The sequence below is a fragment of the Cryptomeria japonica genome, chromosome 2 (assembly GCF_030272615.1).
Source record: "Cryptomeria japonica chromosome 2, Sugi_1.0, whole genome shotgun sequence".
Classification (NCBI taxonomy): Eukaryota; Viridiplantae; Streptophyta; class Pinopsida; order Cupressales; family Cupressaceae; genus Cryptomeria; species Cryptomeria japonica.
This window is the reverse complement of record NC_081406.1, coordinates 298,189,430-298,206,557: the sequence shown is the minus strand read 5'-3', so window position 1 is coordinate 298,206,557 and position 17,128 is coordinate 298,189,430. Positions and strand designations below refer to the sequence as shown.

Here is a 17,128-nt window from a genome sequence, read left to right as displayed (position 1 = left end):
AGCTAGTTTTATTAGCCATTCATGCAATCATCTAGGAAAAGAAAAATGAAGACATGCTTAAGAAAGACATAACAAGCAAATATTTGTATGGAGAACAGAAAAAAGGTCCTCTTTCATTTATTTTTTGCAGCTTTTATAGTTCAGAAGGGTAGTAATTAAACTGCATTGTAACTGCCAATTACGATAAAATTTTAAAATACCCAATATAACACATTGGTTTACATAAAAGCTTCAAAACGTGCCTGTTTTAGGGAAAAGTTTCGTTGCAAGTATTTTTTATCAATTGCCTATTGATGTTTTACCAAAATTATTTGCTATTTAAAGACAAACATTTTCCTTATTTTCTAGAAAACAATATTTTTTGGCTCAGAATTTGCCAACATTTTGCATCAACCATAAAAAATCTTTAAGTAAATTCAAATGCATTTTTATTTATCATCAGTAAACTTAATAAATTAAAAAATCAATATTGAGGAATATTTGCTATAATTCACATCCTTAAATTTTCTCTATGCCAATTTAGATATACTTCACGTGAGCATAAATAATTTTTCTTACATCATACAATGCATCTTAAACAAAAGCTACTGCAAACTTGAGCACTGTATATGACAAAAAAATTATATTAAAATAAGAACTGTAATATCTTAACTAAAACATTTATGAAGACAAACAACATATGACACATTAGTCCAACCCTCATAAAATGGCTTCAAGACCTTCCCTTCAACAAATAATTTTCATTAACAATATGAACTGACCAAAATACAAACCCTCAAAAAGGGAGATTTCAAATAAAGAGGATAGCTACCTGCACTGTATTACCAAAATACCAAAAAAGAATTGGAAAAAAAAACTCCAATAGCCATCTTAAAAAAAAGAAAAAAAACATCAAACTCCTTTGTAGAATTAATTCATGAAAAGACCCTTGTATAGGACCCAAAACAAGAAAAACTGTTCACGAGTTTACATATTGAGACTAATCAACACGTTGCTGAGGATATTGTTTATGAAATTTTCTTAATTTGAAATTATGAGTCAGACCAATATTTGATTGAAATATTCTAGTATCTGATTAGGAATGGTAGGGATAGCCTAACGACATTCTTTAGATACCTTGGCCAGAGATATTCATCAAAAAGGCAGTTACTTTAAATGACAACTCATTTGGAGGTCAGGGTGGTAGCAAACAGTTTAATTAATTTTCTCTCTATTCCTATCTCACTAATGAGTGTGTGAAATCATCCACAACAAATCCAAAATTCCTTGGGTTTTAATGGACCAACTGTCCTCTTAAATAGACTGAACAGGAATTTGATACAACTTAAAATACTTACAGAATCACAGAAGTTATGGGACAAGAGCCATATAGAAACCAACAATTTTACTACCAAAGGTCCTTCAGTCTTGGGAAGATAAGTCTTTTGTTTCGGTACAATGTACACTCATACCTGCCAAGATTCCCTGAATTTGACGAAATCTGTTTGTTGAAACATTCAGCTGAAGACAATTTCTCAGATTTTCTCGAGAGAATATTGATTGTTTTTGCAAATCAGACTTCTTAGTTCTCATGTTACGAAGGACTACAAAGTTTCCTTCTTTCCAGTTTCATTATAAATAATACTTGCCTTTGCATACTCCAGATTTTAGGGGATGTAACTGTTTTAGGGAGTTGCTTTTCAACTCTTTTGCTGTTATAATATCAATCAAACAGACTCATTGATGCTGCACATTGCACTCATGGCATCATTCTAAGTTCCATTTTATTCTGCTTCTAAGCTCTATTTATTGGCAAGTTCCAACACCACAATGTTCTTAAATGTCAAACTTCTTAGTTAAAGAAAGGAACAAGTTCCTCAATTGTTTTTAAGCTAATTAATTAGTCTGAAAATATTACCTTTGTGTAAATCATGTTGAATGATCTTGCAGTTTCAAGAAAGGATTCCAATTGCAGACGCAATCGTGCTTCTACTTCTGTGTGGTCCTCATTAGGATTGTAGCTTTGCTGGACACATACGCCAAATTTTGCAAGTGTTAGGAGCAACAAAAATTAAATACTTCAATTATAATTTCATAATCACAACAAACCACAAGCATAAAAAGCAACACAAACACATTTGTACAGTATAAATGAAAATTTTAAGTTTATGCAATTTACAAAAAAGTCACCTTGCATTTCATAGATGAATTTGCAAAGTGTGAGAAGAGTAATAACACAAAACCATTATCAAAATTCCCCATTCTAGGCTCGAGATCACAACATTTAAGCAAAATCTACGCAGTACAGGATTACCAAACCAATTAATAGGATAATTCCAGTTACACTTGGAGTAGAAAGCTTAGTCTTGCAATGACATATATAAATGTTTTACAAGTGCAGAGATCACATGAATCGCACAAGAAACATTACAATTACCTTTGAAGCCAGCTCATTGACAATTTGTTGTAAGCTTGACAGCTTTTTGGTCTGCTCTGAAAGCTTATCTTCTAATTCCGAGATATCTGGTCTGCACATATATGATAAATTAGAGGCAACCATAATTTGTAACATATCTGTCTCCATGTCTTATTAAACATATACTGCATAAAATAAAGTACATCGACCGTCAAAGCTTATCAGTTATCGGTAAAGACATGCAAACCTATAGCACAGAAGCATTCAATAATGATATGTGCTGAAGAATCTTACTGCATTTTATTTATTAATAATTGAATTTGTTTTTCCCATAATTAAATCAGCTTTACTTACTAAATGTGATAATTAAATTCTCAAAATCCACTACAAATAACATGGCTTTTCTATCTCAAAATGCCAATTGCCCTATCCCTAATTTTATAATAGCTCCATGCTATTTCAAATGCAACATAAAACATTACCTTTCACCCACAAATGCAGTAAATATGTTTTAGGGAGATTTTATACTTGGAGGTAGCAAGTTTTACCAATCTAGTAGGAGCAAAGACAGCTACATATCAGTAATTGTCAAATTGACGACCCATGTTGAATATATGATCTGCAGTTCTATGGGATGCAACATGGTATGCTCATGATGAAACACTCAAATCTCCATGGTAAGATTTTTGGAAGCACACACTTAACAGTACAGGGCCCAAAACGTTGCCCCCATGATCATTTGTGCACAAGAAAGTAACAATATGCCTACCAAACACCACCCTTTGAGCACTATTACTCAGTAACTAACTTGTGTCCACTGGCAAGTAACATCATTACAGAGCTCCAACTACAGATGTATTTCTAGTTTCTTTAATTTCATTTCGAATTATGGTGCTATTGTAATGACTTTCAACATAAGTATGTAGTTGCTGCTCAATATTCTAAAGACATATAAACTCTTGCCTAGAACCGGTTGATAGGTTTATCATCCTCTTTCATATCAAGGAGAGCTAACTTTCTTTGCCTCACTCCCGGTTTGCCTTTGTCAACAGGAACCTCATGTGTACACTAGATACTTTGTTAGTTGCTTTCTTCAAAGAAAACAAGCCCCTTTTTTGGGAGCTCTGGATAAGTTGTCATTTCTGAGCAATGTACTCCAATCAATTGACCTATTTTGGTTACTCGTGGACATTAATCTAAGCTCAATTTCAAACTCAAACTCTCTCTCAAATGAGCCTTAGTGGCTATTATCTATAAATTGGGGTAGAAACCAGTTGCAATTCAATTGCATTAAATTCAACTGCATTGTGAGTAGGCTGACCTTCAAGTTTCTTCATATTTCTTATTTAAGGATGAAAGGAGTTTCTCCTCATTTACAAGCTTTGCAACATTTTTCTTCAACTTGATGGTGTGTGCAACACTTACGCACAAGTTCTTACATTTCTGATTGCCTATTGTAGTTAGTGATTATTGACATCCTTTGATTATAAATAGATAGAATTAATATTTGTGGATAGCTTTATTGAACCATGTATCCAGCTTAAACGGCAGATGCCCATGTTGGTAGACTCCTCCGGGGCATACTTCTGTTTGGAATACATAATCAACAGATTGAAGTTTTAGATCCTCTCCATGCCGGATATGAATTGAATATCAACAGGAAAATCCAGTTATTTGAAAGGGAAAATATATACACATATACACCGGGTGGCCCACTGTCAATAGCTTACATTAAAACTTGATCAGGTCCACAACTAAACACTGAATCATGATGTGTTTCCTGAGGCATATTCAATGCTCTGCATATCATCTCCAGCAATCAACCAGACTCACATCTTTGGGTTTACATCCATCAATTCCACATTTCTCTTTACTTATCAGTTGTTATCAGTTTTCTGCTATTCAGATACATGCAGTAAACAATAACATGAAATGCAAGTCACAACCCTGGGCTCAACTGACTCTATGGTCAGTGGCATCAGAAACATGGACAGGGGGGCACAATGACTTGTAGGAATTTTTCAAAAGATTATAATCCCAAGGAGAGGAAATCTAATCCCGATGTCTGGTTTAGTAGCAAAAATTGCATTTAAAGTGGTGATTCTCTGTCCTGAATTAGCCAACAATTGTTTACAGAGATATAATGCAGAACAAAAAAAGAAAGTTGCAGTTTTCGGCATATTATCAATCAGCTAAGACCTGTCTTTTTTAAGGAGATATTGCAAATAGCAGAAACCAAAAAAGATATTTTGAGGGTGTTGGGTTCCAAAATCACAGTTCCACAATTATAGAGTATTCATCTATCTTCAAGGCTAATGATTTGTCTTCATTAAGATAGAGCAAGGACTCATCACTAGAGTGCAAATGATTAAAGACCGATTCCTCCGAGTGGATATTCTCTCCTTTACTTTGAGCTCAGCTAAACCCACGAAGGTTTTCCTAGAGATGTCCTCAAAGAGTCTTCCAATAGAGTGTGATAAGCAAAACTAAACCATCTAAAGTCATACCCAATGCATACTCAACCCCAAAATTTGTCACTAGGCCAACAACTAACTAGCAGAGTATAAAACCTCTTCTTAAGCTGATAACAATATCATTGCACATGTGCAAGATGAGTGCATACACAAAATGATTCTTCAAAATAATGACTATTATAATTAACTTATTATATTCATAGGATATACCACTAAATCATGAAAGCATGCAGAGTTCTAACCTACTTCTAAACTACAAATAAGGATAGATTTTCTGTGTAGGAACATGATTGCTCATTCAATTCCAAGACTAGCGCCTATTGCAATGGGTAACAAAATCCAAAATTGCAAGGAAGAAGAAGACACGTACAAATCACGATTAAAACTAGATTTGTATACACAAACAAATCAGAAATACCATGTCATACAACTGAGCATACTTAATAATTGATATCAATGCTGCAAAAATCCACATGAAACAAAGGAATGACCCCCACAAAAGCTTTGCAATAATTTAAAATGTGTTCACATTCCTGAAACCCTTGTTATATCATGCAGCAAATGTGGCAAGAGGAAACCCGCAACCAGGTTCAAAGATTCTTCTAAAGGTTTACAAACTGCCATGGAGATATTCAATTACAAACACAATAACCATTTGAAAACCTTTTTTGTGATTTACGAAAAATCAGTTGTCCAACTAGCAAATTGGACTTTTAAAAATTGAAACCCTAGACAACTTTTTGACACTTGCAATGAAGCAATGAAAAATGATAAATCTCTCACATCTTCCATCCCTATGTTTAGGGCTTTTCAATTACTTGCAATATGGCAACCCATCAAGGGTTGCAGGATTCTTCTACCAATCACGGCATTTGATGCATCATGCACCAACACAACCTCCTGCAATAAAATCGAGCTTACGTCTGGTGCTAGAGGAACTAGGGGAGCCAAAATGGTCTTCCTATATTCAGAAAATATTCCACGACCGGTTTTTAGACTTGTGGTAGCTAGGATTTGCATTTAAGGGATTCAGTTGTCCATATCTGTCCTTGGTCTCTGCACCTAGCTTTAGATCTAGACCCATACCTTTAAGAAGTCAAATGGCATTTGGGTGAGAACAGGGCAGCTATACGCATTCATCATTGTCATCTTTGATCATTGATGGCATGCCAAACAATGCAACGGAGAAGTTGGCATTTCTTGCTCAGGTAAAGGAGGGGTGGAAAATTGGGAAATTACAAACCAAAATGCCAAGCAGCATCAAGAGTGGGGGGAATTTCATACCAGATTAATAATGACCAGGAAATTATGGGATTTTGGATCTTAAGATGCAACATGTCAATCCACTTTAGGTAAGGCAGCATTAAGAATCTAGAAAGGTCCAAGAAAGAGAAGGCAAGATGGGATATAGATATCAGGGAGAAGGAATACCTGCTATCACTAACTATAAAGGGGGAGAGGAAAGCTCAAACACCCAGTGGGAAGGTATGAGTAGATTGACAGAGGTCGAGCTTTGAGACTACTAAGTACTCAATGTGCATTGGGGAGAAAGAGATGGAAAGGCCAAAGGTCCACAAACAGTGCTGAAGATGATTGAGGCACGAGGAACAAAGAAGTTGCATACCCAATGCTAAAGAGAGAGGAAACAAGGATCAGGGAAAAGAAACACCCCATACCACCTGCTCAAAGGGAAAAGGAGAGGTGAGCATTTCAAGGTTCAAAGTTCGAAAGTACAAGAAACTACATGGCAGAGTAAACATAGGGAGATGGAAACTCAAAAGCCTAGGGCCCAAAGATGAAACAATAGGGTGTTGGGGATTGGGCTCCAAGGATAGTCCTTTCATAGTAAAAGATTAAGTGAATTCTGAAATCTCGAGCCCAAAAGCGAAGAACACAACAGGAGGCAAAGAAAACATTAAATTGGGGAACCAAGTGACCAAGTACTTGACTAAGAAATAACTGAAAGTCCAAAATACACAAAGGGCTATGAGGAAGTCAGGAAGCACAGGGAATGGAAGACCAATGGCTAGAAATAGACACAAATAGCTTCATTCTTTGAAAGTTTTTGGGAAATGTTGCAATTTAAAGACATGACAATGACATGAGAGGAGGCCAAGCATGGCTGCAAGCACAAATTTGACCAGAGGGATCATTGAAGAAAATTTATGATCGCATTTATGAAGGGCAGAGCAAGTCCAAGGCAACAAAGGGGGCACCAGAATTGGAACATTTTGTGTTGTTCAGAATATTATTACTACTATCTATGCATCCCTTCATACCAAACATGGAAAAAATAAGGGAGAATCTTGAGATGTTTATTCTTCTTAGTTGAGTTTGGGGGGAATATGATTCATTTAAGTTTGGAGACTAGAAATACCTGTTTATCAAAAGAGTTTTCAAAAAGAGGTTGTGGTTTATAAGTAAAAGATATATCTCTAACTCGTTGAATGTATTTGCTAAAGTAAGGGAAACTCACTTACCTCTTATTTATTTTATGCCCTCCCTGAAACAAAAAATAGGCCTAAAATATTTGCTCACATGTAGAATTTAAGATTTAAAATCATCAAGGCAACATGAAGAGGCACTTAAAAATGATAAATGATTGTTTTGTTTGTCAAGTCATTGGGGCGCTTAGGGATGATATTGAGTTCCACAAAGTTTAATTTCAGAGAAGAAAGGCAATATATAATTGGGAAGACTGGTATTACATAATAGGGCAGCTCATAAATCAGGGATTTTGGTCATGATTGAAAACCCTCTGAGCTTCCACACCATGTACCTCATAATATTTTGAAAATGAAGTGTGCTAGGCAGATTGTAACTCACAAAATGTTCAGTATAAGAAGTTAAAAGAAATGTCAACCATTCATTACTCAGTTATTATTGGGAATTATAGATGTAACAACAAAACAGTTGCAACTGGTGTAGCTGGTAAAAAAGAGAGATAGTATTCCTATGATACCAACAACAGAAAGTTATGAAAACGCAGTGAATTGGAAGAAGTAATCAAAAAATTTAATCACTTACATGCCAGATATGAATATGATATGGCTAACCCTCAACGCTGCACTGATCATTCTAACTGAAATGATACTTTTGAATTAGATAAAAATAGGAAAGTAGCAGGGCCATATAGCTTATGTGGCAAATTCTGCAGAGATTAACAATATTTCTGAAACTTCATAGAAGACAGTAAGTACTAATATAGACAAGAAAACTGCAAAACTTGAAATATATTGAGGTTCCTCACCAAGCAAAAGGAATACACAAGAAGATTAGGAGGAAAAGGAGTTATTGGTCAAGGCCACAATTGTAGCTGTAATATAATTTCTACTAAGAATAGCAAGCCATCATTGATTGAAACCCCTCTGAGCTTCCCCACCATGTACCTAATGATATTCTGATAATGGAGTGTGTTAGGAAAACTTTTACTCACCAAAAACACATCCCCCATTCAGTGCCCAATTGTTACTGGGAATTATAAAGTAGCAACAAAATTGTTGCAACCGGAATAGCTCTTAAAATATAGGGATAATTTTCCCATGATACCACCAAGAGTAGGTTATGGCAATAGCAATGAACTGGAGAAACTAATCAAAAATTTTACTCACGTATATGGCGGATATGACTATGATATGACAAATAGTTGCAAGGATAACCCTGCATGCTGCACTGATTATTCTGAGTCTTGACTATGATGGTAAACTTAAATAAGAAGAATATAGGAATATAGAGGGGCCATGTACAATGGTAAGGGCATCTTCAGCATATGTAACAAATTCTGCTCAGGTGCCCAATGTTTCTGAAACTCTATAGTGGATAGCTAGAACCTATATAGAGAAGACAACTGCCAAAGTTGAAAATCCTGAGGTTCCTCACAAAGGAAAAGGGGTACACAGGAAGATCGAGGGGAAAAAGGAGATGTCGGTCAAGACCAAACTGTAGCTGCATTTAAAAATTTCTTCAAAGAGTAACAAAGCATACAACAATTTGGTGATAACAATGAGGATAATCCCAAAAGGAAGAGAAATTTTCTTACAACTTAAAAGGTAAAGAAGAACCACTCTCTATACTTAGCTGGATAAAAATACCAAGGATAAAGAGGATGAGAATGTTTCTTTCCATAAATGATGCAGAAATTAAAAAGGTTATTCCAACTCATGTTTCTGTAGATAGTTGTGCCTGAAGAAACCAGAAACTTTTTCATTTAAATGGCACTAGAAAAGTCTCGGAGGATAGAATAGTAGCATATGCCCTCATTAGATGAGCTGTTAAAGACAAACCTGAGAAGTTGGACAAATAACTAGAAGAAGTTGACTTTGATGAAAATGCTGCCACCCTCGTATCAGATGAAGCCAAAGCACAAGTGAACAAGAAAGTATCTAAGATGACTGGATCAGGTTACAATTTGAAGATCTACATCTTTGAAGATCTGTGAGCAAATATGGAAAGAGAAGTTGCCAATTGCAGATAATTCAGATGAATAGGGCATAATGGGAGAAAGTTTATATAAAAATTGAAAAGTTACAAGCTATGTTGCTGAATCAGAATTGGCTATGGGTACAAGTATGTTAATGTGGTATCCCAGTACAGAAAAAACAATTGGGGCTGGGTATGTCTGTACAAAAACATAAAAAAATCATTAATATATGAATATTTGCAGGGTTCTTGGCATTTTAGGCTGGGTCCAGGTCCTGGTTTTTGCCCGGTCCTGGTCCTCCCTGGGTTCCACCCGGGTCCTGCCCAAGTGGATGGGTTCTTTGTGGGTTCTGCCACGAAGGACCCACAAAGAACCCATCCACCTAGGCACAACCTGGGTGGAACCCAGGGAGAACTCAGGCGGACCCAGGAGAACCCAAGCCCATGGGTTCCCAAAAACGGGGCCCACGGGTCATAAAAACACAAAAACCAATAAAAAAACACTTTTTTTAATATTTTTTTAACATGTAAACCCATGTCTCTCTGATCTTTTCCAATATGCTTCACCGGTCTGCTCTGAATTCTGTTCTTATCCTCTACATAAGGCTGCTCATATATTCTCTTGTTCTATCGCACCAAGTTGTTCTAGACTACTGCAGATCTGCTTTTATTTATGTCCTTATTCTGTTCATCCTTTTGTCCTAATTCTATTCTTATTCATCTCTGTCATGCTCTAACTTAGGATCCTTTTTTCGTGGTTGAATGATGTTGTATTATATTATTCTCTGTAATATCTGATATGTTTATAACTGCTGTAATATATCATTGCAGCAGTCATTGTATATTTCATTTTTGTATGGGTTGTATCATTGTAATAATCAATAATGGTATTGATAGTTTATAAATTATATAATTATATTTTATAATTTTGATGTTCGAACATATATATATATGTGTGTGTGTGTGTGTGAGTGTGTGTGTGTACGGATGAACCCGTACCCGTACCCAAGAAAAAAAATTGCCGAATCCGTACCTGAATCCGAACCCGAACCGGTAACTTAGCTAAAAACTATACTATAATAATAGTATATTAATATAAAGCTAATGCTATATTTTATTTACTTTCTTAGCTATATTTGAATAAACTATATTAATATCACACTATCTATACCATGTTTATATTGTTTATTGTAACTATATTCAAGAAACCTATATTAATACCATACCATCTATAGTATATACCATATTAATATTGAAATTAATATCAATTGCATTTATATCTACACTATACCATATGAACAATACTATATATAGGAACTAATGTCTATACTAAATGGAAATAAATATGGTATTGTTCATATTTTAGCTTTAATATGTAAAACTATGTTACCGAGTTCACCTATTTTGGTCCATGCACCCAAACCAGGTTCGCTTGGGTTCAGTTCGCCCGAGGGATTGTCTGGGTTCACCCTGGGTACGTACCCAGGGGTTTGGGTTCACCAGGTACGAACCCGTGCATATCCAAGGGCACTGAGCACAAAACATAACAAAAACAAACATTTTAGACCTTTTTTTGTATCCAAAAACTCTAAAATGTCCCTAAAAGAACCCCTTCTATCGTTGGGTTTTCCTCATGTATTGATCAATGATGAATTAGCATACTATTAAATGTTTTTCTTCTACCATTTTGCATTGTTCCATCTTCCAATTCAATTCTGAACTATCAAGTGACATTTGGCATTGATCAATAATTATCATACTATCAAATGTATTTAGTTTTATAGTTTTGTATATTTGTTTAAATTTTTGTATATAATATTTATATTTATTTACATGTACGGACGAACCCAACCCAAGTTGCCCGAACCCACCAACCGGGTTCACATGCTCGAATCCAAGCTCGAACCTGAACCAGTCACTTAGATGTAAAAGCACTCAAAATTGAGAATAAAGTTGAAAGAATAGGTTTTGTTAAATAAAGTAATGATTATGTTGACTCAATTTTTGAAACAGAATGCTTGACACAACACTGAGTCAGAATATGAGCCAAGAGCAGAAGACATTCAATGATTCAAGGTTTTGTTTGACCTTTTGAGCAAAAAAGTAGTTCATTTACTATGTTTCCTTTACTATTGGTTGTTACTCATGAAAAACACATTGAAAGAATCCAATGGTGAAAAAATCGAGAAAAAATCGTTTAAATCACGATTTCTCCCGATTCAAAACCCTAAAAGATTTAATAGTAGAAAAAATCGGCTACGATTTTTTGAAAAAAATCACATGATTTTGACTGAAGGATTTATTGAAAATCGCGATTAAAACGGTATTTAATCGTCAGCATTAAATTTTTCTAAGGCTTCATTCTGCATACGTGTTATATTTTCGCCTGTTTGTAGGACTCCTTGAAATATTTGCCACTTACCAATGTTGTTTCGCTTTGCATTGCATCGGGGGCAAAGGGTTATCAAAGGGCCTAAAGCGTTGGTTAAAGAATTGATCGATGCTTCAAGCCCTCCGATAACCCTTCGCCCCCTATGTTTTGTTTTTATTATGTTTTTATATTATTATTGATTTATATCATGTTTTCATATTTTGTTAAAATCATGATTTATGTAAAATATATTAATTTTATTTATATTTATTATTTTATTAATATAGATATGTATAAATAAAATTACAGTCATAATGCAGAAAATATATTATATTAAATATAATATTTATTATTTCATGTTTTTATATATTTATTATAATATTTATAATGCAGAATTTGATATCTGAGTTCTATAATTCAAAACGAATACTACCTATTATTATGTTCTATAAATTTAGTGTGTGTGTTTTTTTAAGAATATTTTAAGAAATTATATATTTTCAAATGTTCGATAAATTTGCCAATTTTTTGCAGTCCCGATTTTTTAAAATTTTGGGCCAAAAGATTTATTGCCGAGTAAGAGTTTTTCATCCTTGATTGAAACAATTAAATGAGCATTGTTCACCCAATGCTAGTTTTTTGCTGCAACTCTTATAGTGGACTCATCTTAGAATTGATATGGAATCGCCACGTCAACCCCAAAATTGCCCAAGTACGCTTTTCAAATTTTCCACACAATTCCAACCACTGAAATCTGAACCCAACCCAATTCCACAATCAAATCACATCCAAATCCAATTTCGGGATAAACTGTACACCAAGAAACTCAAGGTTTACTTGCTGAATCGGTAATATAGGTTAGAAGTAATTTTAAGTATTGTGCTTGGTCATTTCATGAAACAAGCTCAAGTGCATGTGTCAATGTTCATTCATGCAAAATATCTTCAAAATGGCGGTCAAACCACAGTGCAGGTTAGCAAAAATTTAGTTTTGTAAAAGCACTAAGGTTCTACATACAAAGGATACATGATTTTAGAAATTCAAGGCACTTTGGAAGACATTTGAGGACCTAGAAGCATCCAAAGATATTAGGATGGTTGGAGTGTAAACATTTAGATATATTACATGAACTAAACCAAAACAGAAAAGGCTCCACGGATCATGTGGAAAGTAACTCTTAAAGAAATAGCATGAGTCAGGATTAATAAAAATGGTGAATCTAGAGGTGAATGGTGCTTCATCATGGAGCAAAATACAAATGCTCTAATAGCTTCAAGGAGTGCTTCATATTGGGGTTCTTCCCATAGTGTGTTGGTTAAGTGGTGGTGGTGGTGATGTGGCCACCAAGGTTCAAACCCCCCCTCTGGGCCATTGTGATCGCAAGCTTGTGCCTTTGCTGATCCAATGTGCTCACGGGTTTGAGCCTCAGCTTTGATAAATGGGAATGAGGGGATTAGGTCCCCCATTTGTGATCTCACCAGTTCATAGCTCTGGGTTAAAAGCATTTCACATGGGGTCGGAAGGCGTGTCGTCCTAGCATCAACGATCATGTTAAAAAGTTTACTAGTCAAAAAAAAGGAGTGCTTCATGTCAAATTATTGATGAATCCTCCAATATCTCTAATGAGATCAGAAAATTCATCTTTAATTACTAAGTGTTGGTTGAAGACAAAGCATGACAACTATGACCATCAAAAATTTATCTTCAAGGAATTTGACAATAGTTTGAAGCAAGGAAATTTGTGCACACCAATGTTTCTCCAAGTTTTCATAAGAAGGGGGAATCAAGACACAGTAATGTGGTTCAGGGGATGGCAAAAAAATTCCTAAATTTTGGGGACAGCAGGGCCACAGCTAACAAAATAATATTAAAAATATTTATATTTAAAAATTAAGAAGAGCTTAAAGCAAGTGAAAAGAAGAGATTCAATAATCCACATTGGTTTTTGGACCAAAACAGAACTATTGGATGTTGTAAGATCAGATTATAGGTCAGCTGCCAGAAAATTGGGGGCTATTCAGAGTTCTGCTACAAACACCAGGAACTATTTAATGAACCCTGGGCCAAAAAAGAAGATTAGATCATCTGGATCGTAGTGTCTGTTATAGATTAACACACCCCTGTAGCAAATATTCAGAATCCTTCTCTCACACTTTTGTCAGTTATTCATCTGAATCAGATAGATTGGAAGACCCTGATGTTGAAAGACTTTTCTATCATCTACAATCTTTTCAAGTATCTTACACATAGAGCTGGAATTTCTGCTAAATGTGTCCAAGCTGCATCTCAGCTTCACAAATCTTATTTTGGTCAGGATTTAAGTATCAGCAAAAATGTCTTCTTTCTTCTAATGATGCTTCGAATTTATAACTGTACATGAAAACCACCATTAACCGAACCTTGTTCCATGTGCCTTGAGCCACTTGCCATCTATCCACCCTGACTCTGCAGTCCAATGTTGGGCTGCTACACATTTTATTTACTCAAATTCAATCATGCCATTTTTTAGAGCCTTGTGTGGCTTCAAGCTTTTGTAGACTGAATCAGCATCCAAGCAAACATCTTTAAGAAGAATATGATAAGCAAAGGAACAATATATCAGAAAAGGGGTTCAAGAGGGTATTTTATTTTTAATCTTTTGCAGACTTAAAAAAGGGGTATTTTATTTTATTTTGAACTGACTGTTGTAGGGGACATCGGGTAAGAAAGTCATTCCCACAAGGTCTCCAAGAAAAGGGGATGCCCTAGGAAACGTCCCCCATTTAGGGGAGTCATCCAAAGGACATCCCAAAAAAGAAGAATGTGGGGGACCACTTGTCCCCATTCCAAAAATACTGCAAAAACCACAGGGATGGTTTCTTGTGCTACATTGGTGCACACTAAACATTGTCTATATGTAATGTCCTCTTCCACTAACTAGCCGGAAGTGTCCTTTTTCGCCTATTAAATTTCTGTAGGCTAATTTCAGGCTTCATTTGGGAATTAATTAATTGGTTAATTAAATTTTCCAATAAAGTAAATTCCCAGATGACTTTATTTTAATTAATTTAATATAAAGTGACTTAAGTGATTTACAAAGCAAATTTAATAATATCGCTTTATAAAAGTACTTTAATGATTAATTTTGAATGGAAAATTACAACTACCTTTGGGAAAGTTCTATGAGTAATTATAAAAGGTGATTTGAGAGCTCATTTCCTCAAGCTAGATTTTATTTTTTTACTTGTGACATTTGAAGCTTCTATGAGAGCAAACCCTAGGACAAAAACCCTTGGGCTTCTTGGTTGATTGGACGAAAACCCATTTTAGCCAACCTTGATGGATTCTCACATTATTCACAAGGAAAATTTCATTGATAAATTTGTGGATTTGCATACAAATACAAATCAAGAATATTTACAGGAAAGATAGTTTGGGATACCATAGACAATGAATATTTAACAAGTCTTTCAAGAATATCAGAAGAATCTAACAACATTGTTAGAGCATCTAGAAATGCTGAAACAATATTTATCAGTTGAAAAGAAAGTTGAAAAGTCATCACTTAAAGAAAAGGAGAAATCCGAACAGATCATCGAGCAGAAACCAATATTAGTTGACACTCATGTTGCATCTATGGCAGCTAATGATTCACTTTCAAATGCACAAGCAACGAATGGGGACCCTGAGGTAGGAGATAAATTAATCACATTACAGACAAGTACAAAAGATGTAGTGAGGAACCACCAAAAAATGTGTGATGAATGGCTAAGTAGAGCCAAGGAAGCTAAGTTTATAGCTACTCAAGCAAAACAACACCTACAGAAAATTAAGGAAAGGTTGCTCACATGGACCATGAAAAGCAAGTTTCTAGGCAACAAGGTTAAGTACTTCAAGGGAAAGCAACTGTGATGATAAAATATGAAGAAAAAACAGAAGTGCATGAAGTTGAAGAAGACCATCTGGTTAATCCCAAATCTCCTAATCTTCAATATTATAGAATTGATGCAAACATCTTTAAGACATCAATAGAAGAAGGCAAATTTTTGGACCATTCTTATGACAACTCAAACTATGAAAGAAAGTTTCAAATCAAGAGGTTTATAAGATGAAGTTCCAGGATGATCATGTTGAGAAGAATGCCTTAATAGATATTATAGTTGGTTGTCAACTTGATGAAAATTTTAGACCAGCAACTTATAATAAGCAGTCACCATCTTGAAGACACCATCATACCACCTTTGGTTGACTTATGGCATGAAATCAAGGTATGCAATGTTTTGAATTCAGCAAAGGCATATTTTCATAATGAAGTTTGTTCTACATTGCACCATCCTTCCATGGTGTTTAAACTAAAAGTTTGAGCTTACCATGTAGAAAAAGACAACATCATTATGGGGAGATAAGAAATTGTGTTGAAAATTTAAACATCTCTAGAGTATCTCTGAATTGGATCACTTTGTTCCTTGGTATTCATGTAGGTGATCTCCAACAAAGCATAATGTGATGACCAGTGGTATGTTACATTGCAGTTTATAGATTTGGTACTGTTGTTTTAATGCAAATTGGCCACCACATATTTACAATTGCATGCATTCGAATAGATTGGCAAGTGTTTTCTGGTATGGGGTAGGAAAATTCAGATTATGATTGGAACGAAAGAAATTTTATATTTCTCTTATGCCATTTCAGCGTACTCCCCCCTATTCTTGATAGTAGATTTCAGTATTGCATCTGCTATCCTACTTCCAAATCGCTGATTTTGGAAAAATCAAATTGTGAGTTATGGTTTTCAGTCTTAGATAGTTGTAATTATGCTCAAATTGACATCAAAGAATCAAGAGCAAAGAATCAAGAGAAAGTGATGTAAGTTGTTATTGAAAAGGATGATTATGGCTTCCAGCATTAAAGACATTTGGGAGGTAGTGAAAGAGAAACAATTTAGATGTTTGCCAACAATATTGATTTTGAGATGGGAAACTTATGATGCTGATTTGATGAGTTATGTGTATCCTTTCAGCTTTGTGATTTATGATAATGCCAAGGTTTGGGATCCAGGAATTTGTATAATTATTGGATCGCTTCACAAGGTAATGCAGAATGATAGATTTGTCGGTTTCAGTTGCATGAGTGGAGCAGCAAGTTCATGATAGGCATTCATAAGATTGATTGGAGATCCTAGTATTGGCATAAAGGTTTAGATTGCTTGAGAACAAGTAATCTTTGGGAAGGGAGAACTGTAATGTCCCTTTCTGCTGAGCAGCCGGAAGATTCCCTTTTAGCCTATTTAATTTCTGTAGACTAATTTTGGGCTTCATTAGGGAATAAATTAATTAATTAATTAAAAAAGTTGTCCAATAAAGTAAATTTCCAGATGACTTCATTTTAATTAATTTAATAAAGTGAATTAAGTGATTTAAAACGATATTTTAAAAAAGTTGCTTTACAAAAGTACTGTAATGATATATATAAGCAAGAAATTAAAAGAAC

At 34.9% G+C, this 17,128-nt stretch overlaps 1 protein-coding gene across 2 annotated transcripts in view; it reads right to left on the bottom strand.

The window, feature by feature from the left end:
- The window catches only part of LOC131044396 (AUGMIN subunit 7), an 82,763-nt gene that overhangs the window by 36,668 nt on the left and 28,967 nt on the right, over positions 1 to 17,128 (bottom strand). For both annotated transcript variants that reach the window (XM_057977717.2, XM_057977718.2), the window contains exons 6-7: positions 2,417 to 2,507; positions 1,898 to 2,005 (exon numbers count right to left, since the gene is read on the bottom strand). In XM_057977717.2, coding sequence (XP_057833700.1) covers positions 1,898 to 2,005; positions 2,417 to 2,507 — 199 coding nt within the window. The remainder of the gene's footprint in view (positions 1 to 1,897; positions 2,006 to 2,416; positions 2,508 to 17,128) is intronic.